We start from the raw sequence: 23572 nt of genomic DNA, 5'->3' as shown, positions 1-23572 counted from the left end.
AGGAAAAAACAGGAATCTCCCAGAAAAGATAATGGGGGGCACTTGGGTGGCTCAGTCGGTTAGGCATCCAACTCTTGGTTTTGGCTCAGGTCACGATCTCATGGTTTGTGAGTTTGAGCTCCACATCGGGCTCCGTGGGAACAGTACGGAGCCTGATTGGGATTCTCTCTCTCCCCCTCTCTCTGCCCCTCCCCCAACTCATTCTGTCTCTCAAAAAGAAACAAACTTAAAAAAAGAACAAAGAAAGAAAAGATAATGGACAGCAAGTGTGGGCCGCAGGTTGAGGGAGAATAAAGGAAGAGTGCGTACCAGAAAGGCAGATTGACAGCTGTTCGTCATCCACAGGAGATGCTTTCTGACTGTTCCTCCCACCTCCTGCTTGATTTTCGAGTTTGAGTCCACTGCATGTCAGAGGAGCCTCCAGTGGACTTTTACAGTAAGGGTGGTCCAGCAACTTAGAACTAAGAATGTTCTGCTTGAGAGATCCATCCTCATCCATCTGGCATGAGCTCTCAGTCTTTTCGGACACAGGCCCACCTACATCACTCACAGACTGATCTGCCCCAGACATGGGCAGTTTTACTCTGTCATCACTGACAGTACTTGTCCGATTTTCCTGACCCAGAGTCATAACTTCTCTTTCGTTTTCTGAGATAAACATGTTACTAGAATCATGTTCTGATAAGGGGATATCATGAATCAGCTCTGTACACTCCCACTTAGGAGAACAGGGTGACTGGTCCCAGGTGTATGTGACACTACCATTCTGTTGGTCAGGGAATGCTTCATCTAAACTAAGCTCCTTGCCCAAGAAAGGGCTTCCTTTAGTGTGGCCATCAGGCACATGAGAGTTCTTTCCCTTCATCACAGCATTGCTGTCCATATCTGGGAAGTATGGTTGATGCCGACAAGAAGGGTCTTTAGGTTCTGGGGAAGGGAATGGGCTGCAACTGCCACCCTCACTGTTTTCCCTAAGGGTCTCTTGATGGTCCCCAGTGACCTGCACCCAGCTTCGCTGGGCTTTTTTTAGCTTGCAAACTTTGCTTTTTGTTCTGAAGTGCTGGGATCTGAGAATCCTGTACCGAAATCTAATCATGGATAATTTCTCATACATCATAAGAGGAGATACTTTTATTCTTCTATGTTGGTTAAGTTGAAACTTTTTTGGAATCAGGGGTCCCCCATTCCTGTGGTGCTCCAGCCCTTGGTAGCAGCCATAACAAAAGCGCTTTCTCTTATGGTTGCTCAAGGTGACCACAATTGTGCCACTCTCACCTGGACTTTGGCTCTCCCCATTGAACTTCATGGGAAAGTCAGAAGCTTGTGGCTCCGTCCTAGGTCTGTGACCACTGACCTGACCTAAAACACTATTTGCTGGTAAGTCCGCAACCGCCTTCAAGAGACTTTTATCTCCACAGTATTCATGGTCAGAGTTCTTTGTTGATGATAGCAGCCTCTCTGCTTGGAGTTTCAGGAGGGTCCTTGAGGAGGAAATGAAGTGTTTAGAGTCTTTTCTTTTCACTTTAGAGGGCAAAGTACTAACATTCTGAAGAGCCACACTGGACTTTGCCTTAGCAAAAAAAGGTGCATCCTGGATCCATGTCTTCTGGATTTGAAGGGCCTTCTTTCTGCACTGGAAATGCCTCAGCTGCCTGCTCCAAATAACTGGCCTTCCCAATTTGGCTTTCAGAATGCACAAGTGTTGGTGAAAGCAGAACTTCTTAAAGCCTCCAAATCCAGTATTCCATTTCTCAGAAAAGGCTAAGTGGATTCCTTTCCTCCATAAAATTTTCTTCTGTTTTTTCATTTTTCTGATGCATAATGAGATCTTGATGCAGCTGTGAAGAGAAAGAAGAGTTACACATTTACCCTAAAAATGTCATTAAGATATAATCACAGCATTAGAAGTTAGAAAACTCTTAGGGGCAAAAAAAAAGCCTATGAAGTGCAATTTAGACTATCAGACATAACGAAATCCTTACCTGATTAAGGTTTTCCCCACAGTGAAAACTGGAAGACATGAATACTCTCACATGACCCCATTTGGTATAGCTGACTCGGACAGAAATGTCAAGATCATTTCCCAATATGCAATCAATTTCTGATGGAGTAAACAGGGTAGGAAGTCAGAAGAAAATCGGTCAGTGTTGACACTGCTTCTTGTTAGCTAAGTGACTTTAAGTCAGTCACCCAAATTCTGTGTTCTCATTTGTAAAATGAAGGATGGGGAAGGAGGGGGGACCACATACCATTTAAAACTGATTCCATATAAAAAGAGTGTGTTCTAGGGGTGCCTGAGTGGCTCAGTCGGTTAAGGGTCCGACTTCAGCTCAGGTTATGATCTCACAGTTCGGGAGTTTGAGCCCCGCGTCAAGCTCTGGGCTGACAGCTCAGAGCCTGGAACCCACTTCGGATTCTGTGTCTCCCTCTGTCTGCCCCTCCACTGTTTGCACTCTGTCTCTTGCATTGTCTCAAAAGTAAATAAACATTAAAAGATTTTTTTTTTAAAAGAGTGTGTTCTATACATCAAATCTTAGAAAGGAAGGGCAATACTTTTGCTGGGTATAGACATCTAGAGGCAGACAATGCAAGCAACATCAGTACCTCAAGAGGGAAACCAGCTTCCTCTTTGTCAGTCAGTCAAAAACTTTGAGTGACTATGCAGGGATATGAGCCCATTAGGTGCTCTCACACAGTTAGGGTTCTGATTCTCAAGTGAATCTAAGTAAAAAAGCACACACACACACGCATATATGAAGTTCGGGGACACACTTATTAGGAATGATAGATGAAAATGATAGTCAAAAACCAAACAGGATCCCTCCTCAGATTTAATAAGATCTAGCACTACTGAAGGCTCTTCAGTGCAGAATGAAAGGTGTCGGCTGTTGTGGGTGGTGGGGCAGAAGAAATAATAGACTATGAATCAAAAAACTAATAATCTAATTTCAGCTTGCTATAGCTTATTAAGAAAAGTTGTATTACTTTTTTGTGCATCAGTTTTCTCTGGGAAAAAAAAAAAAAGGACTGAGCACATGTTTACCTCAGTTCCCTCTCCAAATCCCATTAAGATGACAGAAATGGGTTTTAAGAAGGGAAAAACTCTCACGGACAAAGAAAATTAAAAAGCAGACAAGAAAGGGTGCCTGGGTGGCTCAGTCGGTTGAGTGTCCAGCTTCGGCTCAGGTCATGATCTCACGGTTCATGAGTTCAAGCCCCGCGTCGGGCTCTGTGCTGACAGCTCAGAGCCTGGAGCCTGCTTCAGATTCTGTGTCTCCCTCTCTCTCTGCCCCTTCCCCACTCATGCTCTGTCTCTCTCAGTCTCTCAAAAATGAATAAATGTTAAAAAAAACTTAAAAAAATTTTTTTTAAAAAAGCAGACAAGAACAATACAATTTTGAAAGAAGAAAGCACATAACTGAGTGATGAGCAGGCCAAAAGAATGAAAATCTAAGCCAGCAGCAGGCGAAGACCAGAAGCAAGTTACAGGACCTCAGAAAGGCTCAGGAATAGAAGCAACAATACCTATGAAGGTCAAGAGAAGGGAGTTCAAGGGGTACCTGGCTAGCTCAGCTGGTAGAGCCTGCAACTCTTGATCTCAGGGTTGAGTTCAAGCTCACGTTTGGTGTACAGATTACTTAAAAATAAAATCTTTAAGGGGCACTGGGTGGCTCAGTCAGTTAAGCATCCGACTTCGGCTCACTCACGATCTCACTATTTCTGAGTTCAAGCCCCATATGGGGCTCTGTACTGACAGCTCAGAGCCTGGAGCCTGCTTCGGATTCTGTGTCTCCCTCCCTCTGTGCCCCTCCCACACTCATGGGGTGTCTCTCTCTCTCTCTCCCTCTCTCAAATAAATATTAAAATTTTTAAAAAAATAATAAAAATTTTTGTAAAACAAAGAAGGGAGCTCAAAAAGGAGGGACCCATTTAAAGTCTGAATAAGAAGCAGTTAGACCCCCAAGATGCGCATTCTCTTACCCTGGCAGATAACCAAAGTTTTACTTTCTGGGGAGGACGAACCAGGCTAGTCAGGCACATCATGCACAACTGAAGGCAGGGGTTCAACAGGATCTAGGATTTTACACAGTGAATTCCCTCCCCAACCCATTTCCCCATTTAGATCCCAGAAAAAGATTTATAGCTTAAGGAAGAGATCAGCCCTGGGAGCAGATACTGATTTTTGGGGATGCCTCAACTAAACAGGCCCGAACAATTACTCTACACTATACCCCAAAGTTTAAGCAGTGAGACCCCAAATCCCTCCCCAACTCCACCCAGGAGGTAACTGCCCCTCCACTACCCAACTTTGGAAGTTTATTCTCCAGAAAGGGTAAAAGTGAATGAAGCTCTGCAGCCAGGGTGATCCCAGACACAATATGAAGATGGATTTATACACTAAATATATGCATCCCAACACTTTCCCACTCATTTCCCAGAACCTTGGCAGTTTGCTTTACCATCCAAGTAGGAAATTAGAAGATTCTTCTCTGGGGAATCTAATTAGTCCACAAGAAAATACATACAGATATCCCTCCAAAATGGCCCAGGATGGCCCACAGTACATCTCAAAGTTGCCAAGTCTCACCGCATGTTCTAAATTACCAAGCAACCTCTTAGTGGTTATTCTTTAAAATGACAGGAAAATCCAAGATTCACCAGATTTCTAGGGTTGACAAGTGGACCAAAGTAAACATTTAAAAAAGCAAAAACTTACATAGAGAAGTCCACTTCAAAAAACTAAGGGAGGGGGCACCTGGATGGCTTAGTCAGTCGAGCGTCCAACTTTGGCTCAGATCATGATCTCACAGTTTGTGAGTTCGAGCCCCACATCGGGCTTGCTGCTCTTAGTGCAGAGCCCACTTCAGATCCTCTGCTCCCTCTCTCTGCCCCTCCCCCACTTGCACTCTCTCAAAAATAAATAAAACATTAAAAAAATTAAAAATAAAATAAAAATAAAAAACTAAGGAGGAGGAAAGAGGAGTTCTTGTTTAATGGGTACACGTTTCCATTTAAGAAGATGAAAAAGGTTCTGAAGATGGATTGTGGCCATGGTTGCACAGCAGTGTAAATGTATTTAATGCCACTGAACTGTACACCTAAAAATGTTTAAAACGGTAAAAGCTGGGGCACCTGAGTGGCTCAGTGGGCTAAGTGTCTGACTTCAGCTCAGGTCATGATCTCGTGGTCCATGGGTTCGAACCCCACGCTGGGCTCTGTGCTGACAGCTCAGGGCCTAGAGTCTGCTTCAGACTCTGTCTCCCTCTCTCTCTGCCCCTGCCCACCTTGCACACATGCTCGCTCTCTCTCTCTCCCTCTCTCTCACACACACACACAAAAATAAACATTAAAAAATATTTGTTTAATAAAATGAAATAAAATGGTAAAAATTATGCTATGTATATTTACCACACTAAAAAACAAGAGGGAAGGAAAAAAAATCTAACAGTATCTTCAAAGTAAAAAAAAAAAAAGTTATATCCACTGGGGGGAATATAATAGCATGTTTTATGTTGTTTTTTTTAAGTTTGTTTATTTTTGAGAGAAAGAGAAAAAACAAGCATGAGCCAGAGAGGGACAGAGAACGGAAGAGAGAGAATCCCAAGGAGGCTCCACACTCCATGCAGAGCCCAACTTGGGACCTGATCCCACAACCATGAGATCATGACCGGAGCTGAAATCAAGAGTCAGATGCTCAACGAACTGAACCACGCAGGTGCCGTTTTGTTTTTGTTTTTCTAAAGGAACAATCAAAAATAATAAAGGGACCTTGGAAATTTAAAAGAATTGAAAAACTCAGTAAAAAGTAAAGGGCTAATATCCCTAATATAAAGAACTTTCTTAAATTGAGGGATAAAGAAAAAAAAAAAAAAAAGCCTGATGGAAATATGGGAAAAAGACATAAGGAGACATTTCACAAATATTTTTAAATAGCTCTTAAACATAAGAAAAGATGTTCAACTTTAAAAAAAAAATGGGCAAAGAGGGTTGGGGAGTTGTGCAAAATGAGTGAAAGGAGTCAAAATGTAAAAACTTCCAGTTATAAAGTAAGTTATGGAGATGTAATGTATAGCATGGTGATTATAGTTAATAATGCTGTACTGTGTATTTGAAAGTTGCTAAGAGAGTAAATCTTAAAAGTCCTCATCACAGGAAAAAAAACTTTGTTACTAAGTATAGTAGTAGATGTTAACTGGACTTACTATAATCATCATTTTGCAATGTATACAAATAGCAAATCATGATGTAGAACTAAAAATGATATAATGCTATATGTTAATTATACCTCAATAAAAACACGGGCAAAAACTGTGACAACACATTCTGTTGGTGGGAGAAAAGAAACTTTCATACTTTGCTAATAGGAATACAGACCGATAAAATCCTTTTGGAGGAGAATTTGATAATATCTAACAAACCCTGGTATTTACCTTTTAATCTAGCAGCCCCACTTTTAGGAATTTGTCCTTAAGATACACCTCCAATAATAATGAAAATACAAAATCAAGGTTAGTCATTACAACATTGTAATTGCAAAATACTGGAGACCTAACAGGAAGGTAGTTGAATAAAGTATGGTTCTTTCACACACTGAGTGAAGCTATAGAAGAATAAAAATGAACTCCATGAGCTAACATGGAATGATTTCCAGGGTAAGTGAAAAAAGCCAAGTTCAAATGAGTATTAATACTATGCCACCAAGACATGACTGTGGCACATAGACACCACAACTGCAAGTTTGGGGAGTTCCCAAAACCAGCCTCAGGTTTGGCAATTTGCCAAAAGGACTCACAGAGCTTACTGAAAACTATTATATTCATAGTTATGGTCTATTAAAGCTGAAGAATATGGATTAAATCAGCCAAGTGGAGAAGCACATAAGGTGTTCTAGCACCATGAACACAGGAGAACTTTACTGTCCTGACATCAGTGCATGACAATATTGCGATCCAGGAAAGCTTACCTGAGCCTTGATATCCAGAGCTTTTATTGGGGTTTTTAGGCACAACTGTTTGCCCACAAGACTGAGCTCAGTCTTTCAGCCCCTCTGGAGATCCACTGATACCAAAGTCATTACCCTAAACTACACTGTCGGTCCTTCTGGCATGGCCAATCCCCATCCTAATTCATGCTGTTAGACTGTTGGTGATACAAAGCTCCCAGGCAAATACAGACATTCCAACAAGGCATGACATTCCAAGGGCTTAGAGATTACCTCCCAGAAGCCAAGGATAAAGGCTTGCTTTTGGGGCAAGGTTAAATTCTTTACCATGTAGCTGCTTCTCGTGAAAGAAAAATTACAAAAATATACACATATCTGCCCTTTCGTCCCCCAAGACAAAATAAAATAAAAATACAAACATGGGAGGATAAACCAGAAACTAATGAGAACAATAACATACAGGAAATTATAGATATGTATAGGATGAAAGAATGAGAAGGAAAATGGCACAGGGATGAGAGTGGTACTTCTCTAAGCTTGCCTTTTTATAAAGTTCTGACTTTTAAAACCATGTTAATGCTTCATATACTAAAAAATATATACAAATAGGGGTGCCTGGGTGGCTCAGTAAGTTAAGTGTCTGACTTCAGCTCAGGTCATGATCTCATGGTTCATGAGTTCAAGCCTCGCATCCAGCTCTCTGCTGTCAGTGTGGAGCCTGCCTCAGAATCTTTGTCCCCCACTTCCCTGCTCACGCTGTCTCAAAAATAAATAACTTAAAAAATACATACATACATACACACACACACACACACACACACACAAATAATTAAAATCAACCAGAATGCAGGAGGACTCCAAAATGAAATACAAATAGCAAATGAATGACAAATAAATAACTATACTGAAAAAGTATGAAAAAATTAGCCAAAGTAATTTTCAAAAACATTTGGACTGTACAGGACTAGAAACAAAAGGACTGTATACAAATACTGTACTTTAGTTAGCAAATTAGTCTTCACAGATGAATGAGTTAATTTTGAAACTACTTTGTAAATATTCTAATTTTTTTAGTTAAGTAGGCTCCACGCCCAACATGGGGCAAGGGTTATATGCTTTATCAACTGAACCATCCAGATGCCGCAACTTTGTAAATACTCTAAAACTGAGTACATAGGAAAATAAGTTGTAGATAAATAGAGCTAGGTTTTTCACCATTGATGAAAGGAGTAGCAGATAGTGAACAGACTGAGACAGGTTTGAATCTATAATGACAGAATGAAATCAGAAGTATCCATGAGTTCATGATTTTATATATACATATACACAGATATACATCTAGAAATGTGCACACATGTGTATTTCCTAGCTCTGTCTACTTAGTGTAGAAACAGTAACATCCCAGTAGCAATGAACACCCCTAGCACCCAGATCTTGGTTCCCATTTTAAAAAATGACTGATGCCAGAGCAGGACAGAACAAATAGATGAGCCTGGAATATCATTATAATGCCAGAAAGCAAAAAAAAAAAAAAAAAGTGCTCAAGAAATTATGACATGTCAAAAGAACACAGGAACCAACCTAAAGAGACTTGCCATGGTCAAAGACTCTGAGCAACTAAATATATAATGACAGAAATGGATTATAAGAGCAAAACAAATGCCCTAGTCTGCAACAATATATGACTAAATAAATGGGGAGAAGGGACAGCTCTCCTTACACAGAATTTCAAATTAATAAATACAGAAGGAATAATGGAAATAGAAAAGTTATAATTTGCAACTCATAAACAACAGACTCAGGAAAGAAAATTAGATGAAAAAATACAGTGAGAAACAAGATATATACCGTCTCAAAGTATCTCCACAAGATACTTAAAATCACAAAGGGAAAAGTTGTACCTTTCAACAGAAAACCTGACAAACATCACCTTAGTCAGGTGATCAGGGCTATCATCACCAGTAGTAGTAAGATATGATGTTCATATGCCTCCTGATGTAGCACAATGTCACTTGTATGATGTACCACCTCTGTGATGTTATAAATGTATAACCTGAATTTAATCATAAGTAAAAACAGATAAGGCCACACTGAGGGACAGATACTCTATAGGATAACTGGCCAATACTCTTCAAATGTGTCAAGCAGGAGTGCCTGGGTGGCTCAATCGGTTAAGCGTTTGACTTCAGCTTACATCAAGATCTCACAGTTCTTAAGTCTGAGCCCTACACCGGGCTCTCTGTTGTCAGCACAGAGCCCACTTCAGATCCTCTGTCCCTCTGCCCCTCCCCCCAGTGCACACTCTCTCTCAAAAATTAACGAACATTTAAAAAAATGTGTCAGTCAAGGTCATGAAAGACAAAAAGATTGAGGACCTGTCCCAGATTAAAGGACTAAGCCTAAGAAGACAGGATAACTAAGGCAACATGTAATCCTGGATGGGGTCCTGGTCCAGAAAAAGATCACATGTTAGGCCATAAAACAAGTCTCAATAAATTTAAAACTGAAATTCTATTATGTGTCTTTTCCAACCAGAATGGTATGAAACTAAAAATCAATGACAAGAAAAAAAAAGAATTAAAAACCACAAACACATGGAGGCTGAACCATATGTTCACCCAATGGGTGAACAAAGAAATCAAAGACACCAAAAAATACACGGAAACAAATGAAAATGAAAACACAGCAGTCCAAAATCTTTGAGACATGGCGAAAGCAGTTCTGAGCAGGAGATGTGTAGTGATAGAGGCCTACCTCAAGAGAAAAAAAAAAATCTCTCGGGGTGCCACCCGGGTGGCTCAGTCGGTTAAAAGTGTCCAACTCTGGATTTTGGCTCAGGTCACAGTCTCGTGGTTTGTGGGTTCAAGCCCTGCTGGCAGTGTGAAGCCTGCTCAGGATTCTCATTCATATTCTCTCATTCATATATTCTCTTTCTCTCCTCTCTGTCCTCTGTCTCCCCTCTCTCTCTCCCTCTCCCTCTCTCTCGACCTCCCCATGCTAAGTAAATATATAAACTTAAAAAAAAAAAATCTCAAATGAGTAATCTAAACTTACACCTAAAAGAACTAGAAAAAGAAGAATAAAACCCAATACGAGTAGAAGAAAGGAAATAATAAAGAACAGAAATAAATAAAATAGAGACTAAAAAACCAATAGAGGGGCAGCGGGGTAGCCCAGTCGGTTAAGCGTCCAACTCTTGATCTCAGCTCAGGTCATGATCTCCGTCGTGAGTTCAAGCCCCCACTGAGTTCCAGGCTGGGTTTGAAGCCTACTTAAAAAATAATAATAAATAAAGTTTTAAAAATAGAAAAGACCAATGAGGGGCACCTGGCTAGCTCAGTTGGTAGAGCATATGACTCTTGATCTTGGGGTCATGAGTTTGAGTCCCACATTAAGCAGTAGAGATTACATTAAAAAAATATTTTTAAAAAAGAAAAACAGGGGTGCCTGGTTGGCTCCATTGGTTAAGTGTCTGACTTCGGCTCAGGTCATGATCCTGCAGTTCATGAGTTTGAGCCCTGCATTGGGCTTTGTGCTGACAGCTGAGCCTGGAACCTGCTTCAGTTTCTGAGTCTCCTCTCTCTGCCCCTCCCTCACCCATGCTCTCTCTCAAAAATAAAAAAGTAAACATAAAAAAAATTAAAAAATTAAAAATTAAATTAAAAAAAGAAAAGAAAAAAGTGGCAAAAGGAAAGAAAGAAAGAAAGAAAGAAAGAAAGAAAGAAAGAAAGAAAGAAAAAGATTATAAACCAGAAGATCAAGGTCTGAGGGAAAATTATTTTCAACACAGAACTTGAAACTCAGCCAATTCATCAATCAAAACTGAGCACAGAAAAAAGGTTTTCAGAGATGTAAGTTATTAAAATACAGAACTACCATGCATCTTTTTCTCAGGGAGCCACATTTTGTCACACTCTGACAAAATGAGGGAGTAAATGAAGAAAGACCTGAGACCCAGGAAAGATCCAAAACAACACACAAGCAAGAGAAATCCTAAAGAAAATGGTAAAGAAAGATCAGAGTGACAACTATGCCTCAAGCCTAGAGAGCCACCAATCCAGAAGAAAGAGGTCAAAAGGATTTGGGAAAGATGTCTCCAAAAATGTGAAATTGATAGAATTTCTAAAATGTCTGAATGCAAAGACAGATGAGATACAACTGGAAGAGAGCTTGAAAATATATTTAGTTTACTAAAAAGACTACTCACTTTAGGGACAAGAAAAAGTTGCACAAGAAAGGAAAAACAGTCACTATAAATCATAGAGTAATACATAACTTAGCTGTGACTACCATTTACATAATCATAAAAAGGCAAACACTGCTCTAATCAAATGGTTCTCAACCAGACACTCCTTATCATACCTCTCAGTCCAGTATTTAGAACTGTGTGGGAAATTTTTGGTTGTTACAATGAATTTAGGTTGGTATTGATATTTGGTGCCTGGTGAAATGCTAAATATCATGTAATGGACAGGATAATGAAGAACCGTCTCATCCAAAATGACAATACTGCCCCTATCGAGAAAAACCGCTTCTAGCCAAAATTACAGAATCACTACACAGTGAGGATAGATGGGACAGCAGACGTGTACATGTATGTAGAAGTGAAGAGCACATGTTAAAGAGAAGTAAATCTTTATCTTCCATAGTCTACAGATAAAGCTTAACACTAGGAAATCAAAAGTAACATTAAAAAAAAAAAAGCTAATTTAGGGACACGCTGTTGATACCAAAAGAACAGCTCAAAGACTTGAAAGTGGCTGTTGCTGGGAAACAGGAAATGGCAGAAAGGAGCAAGATTCTGGGAACTAAGTCAGGAAAGAGGGCTAGAGGTTTCTCCTTCAGTATACATTTCTCTACTTAGTCCCTTTTATTTTATTTATTTTTTTTTTTTTAATTTTTTTTTTCAACGTTTTTTATTTATTTTTGGGACAGAGAGAGACAGAGCATGAACGGGGGAGGGGCAGAGAGAGAGGGAGACACAGAATCGGAAACAGGCTCCAGGCTCCGAGCCATCAGCCCAGAGCCTGACGCGGGGCTCGAACTCACGGACCGCAAGATCGTGACCTGGCTGAAGTCGGACGCTTAACCGACTGCGCCACCCAGGCGCCCCACCCTTTTATTTTTTTTAACATTTATTTATTTTTGAGAGATAGAGACAGAGTGCAAGTAGGGGAGGGACAGAGAGAGAGGGAGACACAGAATCCAAAGCAGGCTCCAGGCTCTGAGCTGTCAGCACAGAGCCCAACACAGGGCTCAAACCCACGAACTGGGAGACCACGACCCGAGTCAAAGTCGGATGCCCAACCGACTGAGCCACCCAGGTGCCCCTCTACTTAGTCCCTTTATAAAGCACCTACATCCCATCCTCAAATAGGCAAGGTTCCCTCAGACCAGAGACTGTTTTACCCTCCCCACACCACATACTAAATCTTTAGTTATCCTGTTTTTATGTATAGGGAGAAGAAAATGTCAGATCTGGGAGGATTTTTCTTAAACAGACTTTCAATCACTTATGTATATATATTTTAGTCCCACCTTCACCTACCTGTCCACAGTCCATGACACTACTCACTAACCCTGAAACTTTTAAAAGGTTCTGAAACACAAACATGACTACTTGTCGGCTTTCTCTACTCGTTGGTTTAGGATTCAGCTTTCTCAAGTCTGTTAATCAGTTACCACTAGTCTTTTCTGCTTTCCAGCTTCCAGAATGTGGGGCTTGAACTCACCACCCCAAAATCAAGAGTTGCATGCTCTGACTGAGCCAGCCAGGCACTCCTCACTTCTCTACAGTTTTAATGGAGTTTTCAGGCTGCTGTGGAATTAAATGTGTACATTCAATCCAATTTCCTTACCATAACACACTGCTGAATTAAAAAAAAAAAAAATTGCTAAACAAAATGTACGAGCCCATTTTTTGCTAAGTGGAAAAAGCCGTGTATTTTGAATATTTATAGGGGAAAACATGTCTATCAGAATTTACACCAAACTACTAAGAGTTTAGGCCCACAGTTCCTAAACTATATGCCAAGGAACCCAAGGGTTCTGCAGTAAATTCAGAGGGATATCACAAAGCATTCTAAATCAGAGGGGAAAAAACAATATTCTTTATCTGTCATACCTATCAAACACGTGACAAACTACCAGTTTAATACAATTCAGTTTCAAATTAGATCATGGTATATTCTTTCTAATGACATCCTATCTTTGCAAAGTTGGGTTTTTGTTGGTTACTGTGATGATTAAAAAAAAAAAAAATTTGCAAAAATCTATTTGAAATAGGAAATGTGGGTAGCACTGTCTAATGATTCCAAGGTTTGAGAAGTTCTCTAGTGCCCAACCAGTACATTGGGTAATTGATTATTTAAGAATGAAATAAAAATACTATATTGTCTTTCAACTGATGTGTATTTAAAAATAATTTTTTTTAAGTTTATTTATTTTGAAAAAGAGAAAGAGAGAATCAGTGGGGGAGGAGTACAGGGTGGGGACAGAGGATCCAAAGCAGGCTCCATGCTGATAGCAGAGAGCCCGACGTGAGGCTCAAACCCACAAACTGCCGAGATCATGACCTGAGATGAAGTCATACACTTAACCGATTGAGCCACCCAGCTCCTGATGTGTATTTTTTAAACAACTATTGGGTTGCTAGACTATAAGTACTTAAGTTGTTTAGATCTAATTACTTAATAAATTACTAGTTATTTAATTATTAGGCCTAAGGACACTATGAAAAAGACACTAAGGGGGGCAGTAAACAAAGAAAGTTTGGGAACCTCTGGTTTAGGGTATTATATTTTACCTTTTTTTTTTTTTTTTTTTAAGGTTTTTGTTGTTGTTGTTGTTGTTGTTTTAGGTTTTATTTCTTTTTGGGTGGTGGGGCGGGTCAGAGAGAGAAGGAGAGCGAGGATCTGAAGCAGGCTCTGTGCTGATAGCACCAAACCCCATGCAGGGCTCAAACTCACAAACCATGAGATCATGACCTGATCCAAAGTCGGACACTAAACCAAATGAGCAACCCAGGTGCCCCTTTATCAATGGAAAAAGAAATTAAAATAAACTTAATATGAAATCCAAATACATTCTCATTGTGCACTACCAACATAAAAGGAGATCTGGAATTTATTCTTCCTAATACTTAAATGTAATAATCACTGGGAAATCTTAATAAGATGTTTGTCTGTTTATTTATTTATTTAGAGAGAGAGAAAACGAACACAAGCAGGGGAGGGACAGAGAGAGAAAGAGAGGGAGAGAGAATCCCAAGGTGGCTCTCCACTGTCAGCACAGAGCCTGATGCAGGGCTCAAACTCACAAACCGGGAGATTGTGACCTGAGCCAAAATCAACAGTCAGATGCTTAACCGAGTAAGCCACCCAGGCACCCCTATGTTTTTTATTCTAAAAACACACACAGAGCTACATAATTATGAGCCCATAACAAATCTAGACTGAAGAAGGGGGTAAAAAAATGTATAATTAAAATCTTAAAAGTCCTGCCCAAATTAGAGAAACTATCTGAACTGTACCTTAAAAAGTTAATCTAACATATTTCTTGGTGGTGGTTACATCACCAATAATGCTGAAGTTATAAAGATATACAAACATCTTTCAAATTTCAATTCAATAAATGAGTTTTTACAAATATGATGACATATGAGTGTTCAAAAAATTATTATAGTCTAATGTGAGAGTCATTTGAACAGGTATTCACAAATGTAATGAATAGAAGATCAAATTGAGAGTATTATGGGAAGGGGCACCTGGGTGTCTCAGTCAGTTAAACATCCAACTCTTGATTTTGGCTCAGGTCATGATCTCACAGTTCCTGAGATCAAGCCCCACATCGGGCTCCACACTGACAGCATGGAACCTACTTGGGATTCTCTCTCCCTCTCTCCCCTTCACCCCACTTGCACTAGATGTTAAAAACAACAACAACAGAGTATTATTCTGGCAAAGGGTCAGGAGGAAAGACCTCTCTGAAGAAATTATTTTTAAGCTGAGACAAAGGATGATAAATAGTTACTAGGCAAAGGGAACAGATCAACAAAAGCCCAGGACAGTGAATGCAGTATTCAAAGGAAATGAAAGAAACTTCAGGATCACTTGGAGGAGGACCCGGAGAATAGAAAATGTAAACTAATGGTGCTGCTACTTAACATAAAGGTAGTGTCAAGCCACTAAAAGATAAAGAGGGGTACAAGACCTGATCTGTATACTTACAAAGATCATTCTACCTGCTGTGTACAGAATGGCTGGGAGAAGGCCATAGCAAAGGAAACCTGTTAGGAGGCTGTTGCAGGTAAATATAGGCAAGGTGCAAAGTCACTCAGATTAAGAGACAATGGAGAGAAACAGCAAAGTGAATCAATCTTGAGACTTTTTAGAAGACTGTGTGGAGGGAGAGGAGTAAGAGTTTTGGTATGAGCTACTGGGTAGATGGCTGTATAATTTACATGGAACAAATGGAGAAAGACTGGAGGAAGGTTATACTGGCTATGTCTTTAGTTTTAGACATGGTAGACTTGAGGTGACTGTAGGAAATTCATCTGGATGTATACTGCTGGATATACAGGTCAGGAAGTCTAAAAAAAGGAAACCATAGGAATTATAGTTTAAGCCATCAGCTTATAATAACTAAAGCTACAGAAACTGATAAACTCACCTAGGGAGACTCTGTAAAAGGTAGAAGCAAATGCACTGTAGGGCAGTATTCAGAGGAACTCTGGGATGTAAGAGTGAGATAAAGGAAGACTACTTAGCAAAGGAAAATGACAAGGAATGATCAGAGAAATAGGTAGAAAATCAGGTTAATGTGGTATCAGGAAAGCTAGAGAAAGTTTCTAGAAGAAGAGAAATGGTCAAAGGCTGTTGAGAGCTCCAGCAAAATAAGGACTGGGGTACCTGACTGGCTCAGTCAGTACAGCATGAAACTCTTGATCTTGGTTGTGAGCTTGAGCCCCATATTAGGTGTGGAGATTACTTAGAAAACAAAAAACAAAACAAAACAAAAAAGGCAAGATAAGGATTAAAAAGTCTCCATTTGATTCTCATGACATTTGTAAGTCAAATTTTCATAGAATGGAGAGAACAAAAACCAAGATAGATTGAAGAAGACAATATATAAAACTGCCCAAGAAGCCCAAGTAAATACGAGATAGACAGGGTAGGGGTTTTTGTTTTGTTTTGTTTTGTTTTTAACGGAGACAGTTGTTCATATATGAATGCTCCATACTATACTTATGGAAAAAGATGGCAGACTGAACACATTTTACTCTTACTCCCTCCGAAATCCCATTAAAATGAAAATAAAACATTATTTTAACTTTATTTTTTAAAATATGAATTATATACAATGAAATGTATAGATAAAAAGGTTTTGGGTTTTTTTAAAGCATATATACACAAAATGGAAGAGGGGACAACAAAACCTTTTGGAACTTGGAACGCAGATTGACTTAAAGACTGAAAAAAGTTAATCTCAAGTTCGCAAAGGGGAAGCAATCCAGTTTATGCAACAGTGCCTCAAAACAGATCAGGAATTGGCAGCATCAGGTTTTATGAGAGAGGTGTAAACATGGTGCTAAAAATTAGACCAAATCATTTAGATAACCTCCTACTCTCCACAAAACCAGCCAACTACCCCTATTTCACCTTTATACAAGTATGGAGAATTATTTTTTTTAATTTTTTTTTTAACGTTTATTTATTTTTGAGACAGAGAGAGACAGAACATGAACGGGGGAGGGTCAGAGAGAGGGAGACACAGAATCTGAAACAGGCTCCAGGCTCTGAGCTGTCAGCACAGAGCCCGACACGGAGCTCGAACCCACGGACTGCGAAATCATGACCTGAGCCGAAGTCGGATGCTTAACGGACTGAGCCACCCAGGCGCCCCTGAAGAATTATTTTCTATACGAGAACAGTGCTGTCCAATGAAACTTCTGCAATGACAGAAATATTTTATATCTGCCTTATTCAACATGGTAGCCTTTGGACACATATGGTTACTGACCACTTGAGATGTGTCTGGTTCAAATGAGGTATTTACTCTTTAATTTTAATCACTAAATTTAAGTGGCTACATGTAGCTACTGGCTACCATATTGGACACTGCAGCTCTAGAAGGTAAAACAATGGATTCCTGGCCCAGTTAAGAATATGGGTATCATACTGAAAATAGTTAACCAAACATAAAGAGTTTACACACTAAGGGCTAAAATCTCTATCCCTTCACTCAGGTTAGCTACCAGACTGCTGGCAGCCAGCTTAAAAGCTCCAAGCAGGAGATGTGAAGATTTTTTTTTTTTAAGATTTTATTTTTAAGTAATCTCTGTACCCACTGTGGGGCTCAAACTTACCACCCCAAGATCAAGAGTTGCAAACTTACAACCCCAACTGAGCCAACCAGGTGCCCCTGAAGATTCTTTTTTGAGGAATCTAACTTGCTCAAAAGGAAAGCCAAAGATACTGCTACTGAAGGTTCTCTAATGAGAGTCCATCCAGTGTGCTCTAAAATCGACAAATCTCAGGGCGCCTGGGTGGCTCAGTCAGTTGAGCGTCCAACTCTTGATTTTGGCTCGGGTCATGATCTCACAGTTTGTAGGTTGTAGCCTGCATCAGGCTCCTCTCTGACAGTGCACAAGTGCAGAGCCTGCTTGAGATATTTTCTCTCTCTGCCCCTCCCCCACCTTTGCTCACTCTCTCTCAAAATAAAAAAAAATTAATTAGGGGTGCCTGGGTGGCTCAGTCAGTTGAGCATATGACTTAGTTCAGGTCATGATCTTGCCATCCACGAGTTCGAGACCCACACTGGGCTCTGTGCTGACATTTCATAGCTTGGAGCCTGTTTCAGATTCTGTGTCTCCCTCTCTCTCTCTCTCTCTGCCCCTCCCCTGCTTGCTTGCTCTCTCTCTGCCCCTCCCCTGCTTGCTTGCTCTCTCTCTCAAAAATAAACATTAAAAAAATTTTTTTTAATTAAAACAAATGGTATCCCATTATGCTCTCAAGTCCTCACAGACATAGAAGACTGCCTCAAAAACCAGCAAATGACTTCTATTAAACTCCACTTTTCACTGGGTCTTCAAGTTGTTATTACCCTCAGCCCGCCTTGGTTTCTATGTTAAACCTGTAATATCAGTTTAGACTAAAACTGGAACCATGGGTTCAGATTTATCCTTTTTAAGTACCTCTAACTTGAAAATTTTGCTGTCAAAATATGAAACTCAACAATTTTTAAAACCTCAGAATTAAGGTATTTCAGCCACAAAAATAAAAAAATTTGGAGACTCAGTAACGGCTTTTCATCTCAGACACATATCATGTTTCTCTAGACTTGAATTCACAGACTACATATCTGTTAACCTGGGGGTTTTAAAAAATACTTATTTTTGTAATCTCTGCACCCAATGTGGGGCTTGAACTCATGACCCCAAGATCAAGAGTTGCATGCTCTACTGACTAAGCCAGGCAGGCACCCCTGTTAACATGTTTTTTTTTAATTAGCAAATTTAGAATGCCCTTTGTCATCTGGTTGTAGGAAGTTAACATGCTAATAAACAGGGTCACTTTTAGAAAATAATTCAGCATCCTATGGACTTGTGATGTAGGGTCTATTTGTGGCTCTCCTACTAACACAGAACAGGGATACTAAAGCAATGAGGTTACTGAAGAATAATTTGAGAATGAGTATATCTCCCTAAAGGAGAATGTTCAACTCTGCCTCGTTACCTTAGCAATTCTGAAAATATTACAAAAAATAGTCAAGAGGTTTTCACTATAAGAAAAATACACATGAAATACTGTTACCACCTAATCAGTTGACCCTTTCCAGGCATCTATCAAAATTTTTTAAATATTTATTCACTTTTGAGAGAGAGAGTTGGGGAGAGGCAGAGAGAGAGGGGGACAGAGGATCCATAGCAGGCTCCAAGCTGAGAGCAGAGAGCCAGATGCCAAGCTCGAGCTCACAAACTACAAGATCATGGATGATCTGAGCTGAAGTCAGACACTCAACCAACTGAGCCACCTGGGCACCCCATCAAATTCTTTAAACCAGTGACACATTACAACTTAACCAAAAGAAAAGGGACTAAAAATTCAAGGACAAGCTTAAATACCAAGAGCCTCTAGTTAAATTAGGTGTTTATAAGGCAATTAGAGATGTTTAGAGCCCAGTTCTCAAACTGTGTTTCACTGGAAGCTGAGCAGCGATACAGAGTGGTCATACATAGGAGTACATATGGGGATAGAGGAAGGGGTTTAAAAAAAAAAAAAAAAGTCTGTGTAAAGTTGACTGGGTTTATGATAAGTGAGAACAACAGCAAAATTTTCTTAAATAGAATTTTTCCATGGTTTGTGAAAGCTTGGCATAAAAGCCTAGTAAAAAGCTGATTTACAAAGTGATATAACCTTTATATAATTATGCCAAAAAACAAACCTAAGCAACATTCAGTAAGAAACTTTATTGTAAAAGTTAATACTTTCATCAAAGAGCTTTAAGGAGTGTTAATGCATAAGAAACTACAAAAACAGAATTATACTGAGCCACGGACTTAAAGGACTTATCTTCTGGGCTCAAGGTGGTACAAAAGAGTACTACTGATTCAAGTAAAGTGATTTGTTAAGAAAAGGAAGGGAAAAAAAAAAATTAAAAAGGTATGGAAGGCAACAAACTAGTTGGACATTACATTTCATCTCTGAGCCTGTTTATAAACTAATATATGAAACCTGCTCTACATCTGGGTTTTCAAAACTTGAGTATCACCTGAGAAACTATTTAAAGACCACAAATACCCATGTGCCACTTCAGATCCACCCAGGCACCTGGGGTTTTGTTTTAATTACCCCAGCCGATGCCCAGCCAGGTTTGGAACCACTGGATTAGATAACCCTCAAGGTCCCTTTCGTGTCCATGAGTTAAAATTCCCAACTGACAATTCTGTGCCAAAGGAACTGAAGACTGCACTTGGCTACATACTGCATGGCAGCCATTGTCATGTTCCATTAAGGAAAAGGAAGCATCCTTAATCTGTCTGAGCAAGCAACTGTAAGAACAGGTGCAACTTACTCAAATCACTTGGCTGCATATCCGCTCGCTCCTCCCCAAACACTTCTCTAACTTAGGGTCTACTCAACTTCAGCGGCACCTGGGTGGTTCAGTCAGTTAAGCCTCCAACTTCGGCTCAGGTCACGATCTCACGGTTCTTAGGTTCGAGCCCCACGTCGGGCTCTGAGGTGACAGCTCAGAGCCTGGAGCTTGCTTTGGATTCTGTGTCTCCCTCTCTGTCTGCCCCTCCCCGACTCATACTTTCTCTCAAAAATAAAACATACAGAAAAACTAAACTTCAGAGTGGGGTATGTTCTACTCTCTCCAATACAGAGAAAGGGCAGCTCCTCAGATTAACTCAGGACTGTAACGTCCAGCCACTCAAAGGTCAAGTTCTTGTTTTTATTCTCTGCACATTTTCAATTAACACGAAGTGTTTTAGAGGCAGAGTGAGGGGTCCTCAGAAAGATATGCAAAGAATTTCTTCTAAAGCAGGCCAAGGTGTAAATAAAGCCCCTCCAGCTTTTTATCCTAGAAAGGGCCCACTGGACAAAACAATCTTGAGTAAGGAGCAAAACTGATTTAGGTTATTCCTCATATACCAATAATGCTTATCATTAAACATGAGACATCTGGTTAGCTAGGAGAGTCTGACCTCGTCCTAATGCTGCCCAACCCAAAGTAGAGCCCACAGTTAGGTTCTAACCACATAAGATACTAGTTTCTCCTCTGGCCCCCTCCTCCATAGCAAGTGTAGTTATTCTGAGTAAAAGATGTAATTAAGAACCTACCATTAAATGTCCAGGATATTCTTAAATCCAAAATGTTTAATGGCTGATGTTCTGCTTTTTTCACTTCTCTACATTCTCCCAGGTATTTATGTAGGTATAAGAAAGCTCCGCTTTACATGTGGTTAAAAATGTCTAAGTGTCTAACACGAGATTAAAACCACTAACAAATGGCAGGCTAGGATTTTAACTCCGCTCTTCCGACTTAAATACAAAACCCTCATTTCCCACATCCTCTCGGCGTCTCTCCTCCCCCAACAGAGTGGCCCAGTGGAAAGGGGGTTGATACTGCCCAGCATAGACAGAAAAACAGAAAGCCTCATAGAAAACAGACTTCCCCCCATCCTAATGTTTAATTGTGCCACACACATTCGCTACAACAGGGTCTTAAGAGTGTGCGGGGGGAAGGAACCAAAGGCAGGAAGGAAGCAGAGCTGTCCGAACAAACATAAACTCTCGGCTTTAAAAACGGCAGTAGCGGGAGGACCTCTAACAGCAGCTCTTCCTCTCAAACCTTTCCCCGGCCTCGGAGGGGCCCCAGCTTTCTCCGCTTCTACGTCGTACAGTTCAAACTGGAAAGAAAAAGGGGAGGACAGAGGTCCCTCGGGACAAGCTCCCTTCCGGCCCCCAGAAAGGCAGAGCAGCGCCCAAGGAGAAATTTGCTGCCTCCGGTTCGGGCGTGGGGGAGGGCAGCGCTCGAGGCCTCCAGGCCGGGGTGCTGAGCTGGCGCGCTCTGGCGCGGGAATGGCCAGCAAGCCCGGTCCGTAAGTCATCCCGATTTGACACCGGGCACCTACTTACCTACGTCGCTCGCTGCCGGCACCTGCCCCACCGCGGGTTCAGATACTGCCGCAGCTCAGACTAAGGCCCCGCCTTCGCCAGCTCTAGGGAACCCCAGACAGTGAGGAGGTGTCCGGCCTGCTCACAGCGGCCACGGCCACCGAGCTTCCTTTGCAGCCTCCGCCGCGACGCCGGCGCTCACTTACATCGTCACCTCCTTCCGTGCCCTTCCGCCTCAGCCCCGCCCGTGCCCCGTGCGGGCAGCGGAAGAGAGAGTGGCAGGCTGGCGGTGGGGGCGTGGCTCCGCCTTCCCTCCGCTTCCGGCGGCGCGTTTCCCCGCCCCCCGAGACGTCAGCTGACGCGTCCTGTCGCGCCACGGGGACTCTTACCCATGCCTCTGCAAGGGAGGGGTTTGGTAGAAACAGTACCTGGAAATTGTAGAGGCTCGGCAGGGCTGCTTCGAGACTTTTCTGTTCAGCCCCCTCTCACCTTTATAACCCCAAAAGGGCCAAGGCAGACCACAACTACTATATGGCCGCTCCCTCCGCTAATCCCTTTTTCCCTTTGGCCCAAAGCGAAAGACCACATTCCTGCTCTGGATGCACTTTAAGGCTTGGCCCAAGCTTTGCTTTTCTGGTTTTTCCGTGATCTTACCCCTTGGTATAGTAATGTGCCTCTTCATCTGTGCTCCACCTCTGAGGGAACACTTCCCCTGGAGAGCAGAGCCGGGTCTTATTAACGTTATAGCCCCAGCACCGAACAGTGTCTGACCTACAAGTGCTTACCTAGTAGGTGTTCAGTAAAACTGTTACTTAATTTCTTATGAGAGAGAAAAGTGGCTTCAGCCTGGTATATTGAGGCACTAGTCACTCAACATTTTTTTTTAACGTCTTTATCTTGCAAGCCCTCAGTCTAATTGTGGGGAGTCGTAAATGGATAATACAATGTCTAGACAGAAAATATAGCAGATGTATAGCGGAAAGTGAATTCAATTTTGGACGTTCGATTTGGAATAGAATGGAGAGGGATACAAATGAGTATTAAGGGTGGGGTGCTTGGGGCCCTGCGCCCGTAGGAAATTCTCAGGCATTGTCTCTTCAACTGGAGTTTTTGCTTCATTCCCTCCTTTCCTCTGAGATTCCAATTACATGTGTAAGACTATTTGACCTTGTACATCATGTGTTCTAACACTCTGTACCATCTTTCTTCTCACTTGATGCTTCAATTTGAATGTTTTCTATTGTCCTATTGTTTTGAGTTTCCTAATTCTCTCTTCTGAGATCTTCAGTCATTTGTCAAATCTATACACTGAGTTCTTAATTTTTAATAATGTATATTCAGGGTTTTGATTGTTTTATAAATTTTATGTAGATTTTATATCTGATGAAAATCTCCAGCTTTTCATTTTGTTCATCATTTCTTCTGTTTTCTTTATCATGTTTTGTTTGTTTGTTTTTTCCTCCCTCCGTCCTCGTTTGCTAACTTCAATGTTTTGATCATCCTTGGTCTAGTTCAGTGATTCATTATTCTCTTTTAATTATCTGTCATATTTTCCTGCCACTTCACATGCTCGGTAGGTAATATTTTCTTGTGTACATAAAAGGATTGCAGAGCCACCACATGATATCACCTACTGGTGAGGATTCCCCCTTCCCTCTGTTAGGTTGGTAGAGAGGGGCTAGTCCTCGGAGTCTAATCAGGGATTGAGATGGGTCTTGGTAAGTTTGTCTTCCTATACTCATTCTACCTCTTGTTCATCCCTCAGATGTAGCTCAAGTTTTTGATAGAAAATCTGTTTCCTCAGCCCTAAGAGACTATAGTACTTCCAGTTCATTCCTCTGGGGCTTTGAGCTTAGTTCTTTAGCCTCCAACCAATTGTGCTTCAAAATATGAGAAATGTCTTGCTGAGCTGGAAAAAAAAAAAAAAAGAGAGAGAGAGAGAAATTAGCCATGTGTTTGAGGAGGCCATGTCCCTCTAATGGGGTATGGTTTCCTAAGTACCATGACT

At 41.0% G+C, this 23572-nt stretch overlaps 1 protein-coding gene across 9 annotated transcripts in view; it reads right to left on the bottom strand.

Moving 5' to 3' along the window:
• Nucleotides 1-21831, bottom strand: part of SENP5 (SUMO specific peptidase 5) — a 51045-nt gene extending 29214 nt beyond the window's left edge. For 6 of the 9 annotated variants that reach the window (XM_060639611.2, XM_078453100.1, XM_078453101.1 and 3 more), the window contains exons 1-2: nt 21586-21831; nt 310-1838 (exon numbers count right to left, since the gene is read on the bottom strand). In XM_060639611.2, coding sequence (XP_060495594.2) covers nt 310-1807 — 1498 coding nt within the window. In that variant the 5' untranslated portion in view covers nt 1808-1838; nt 21586-21831. Of the gene's footprint in view, nt 1-309; nt 1839-1982; nt 2860-21585 lie in introns of those variants that run through there. The other 3 variants (XM_081796597.1, XM_060639610.2, XM_078453099.2) reach the window with 3 other exon arrangements.
• Between the last annotated feature and the right edge of the window lie 1741 nt (nt 21832-23572).

This window comes from Panthera onca, chromosome C2 (assembly GCF_046562875.1).
Source record: "Panthera onca isolate mPanOnc1 chromosome C2, mPanOnc1 haplotype 2, whole genome shotgun sequence".
Taxonomy (NCBI): domain Eukaryota; kingdom Metazoa; phylum Chordata; class Mammalia; order Carnivora; family Felidae; genus Panthera; species Panthera onca.
The sequence above is the reverse complement of the archived record's forward strand: the minus strand, read 5'-3'. Positions and strand labels throughout refer to the sequence as shown.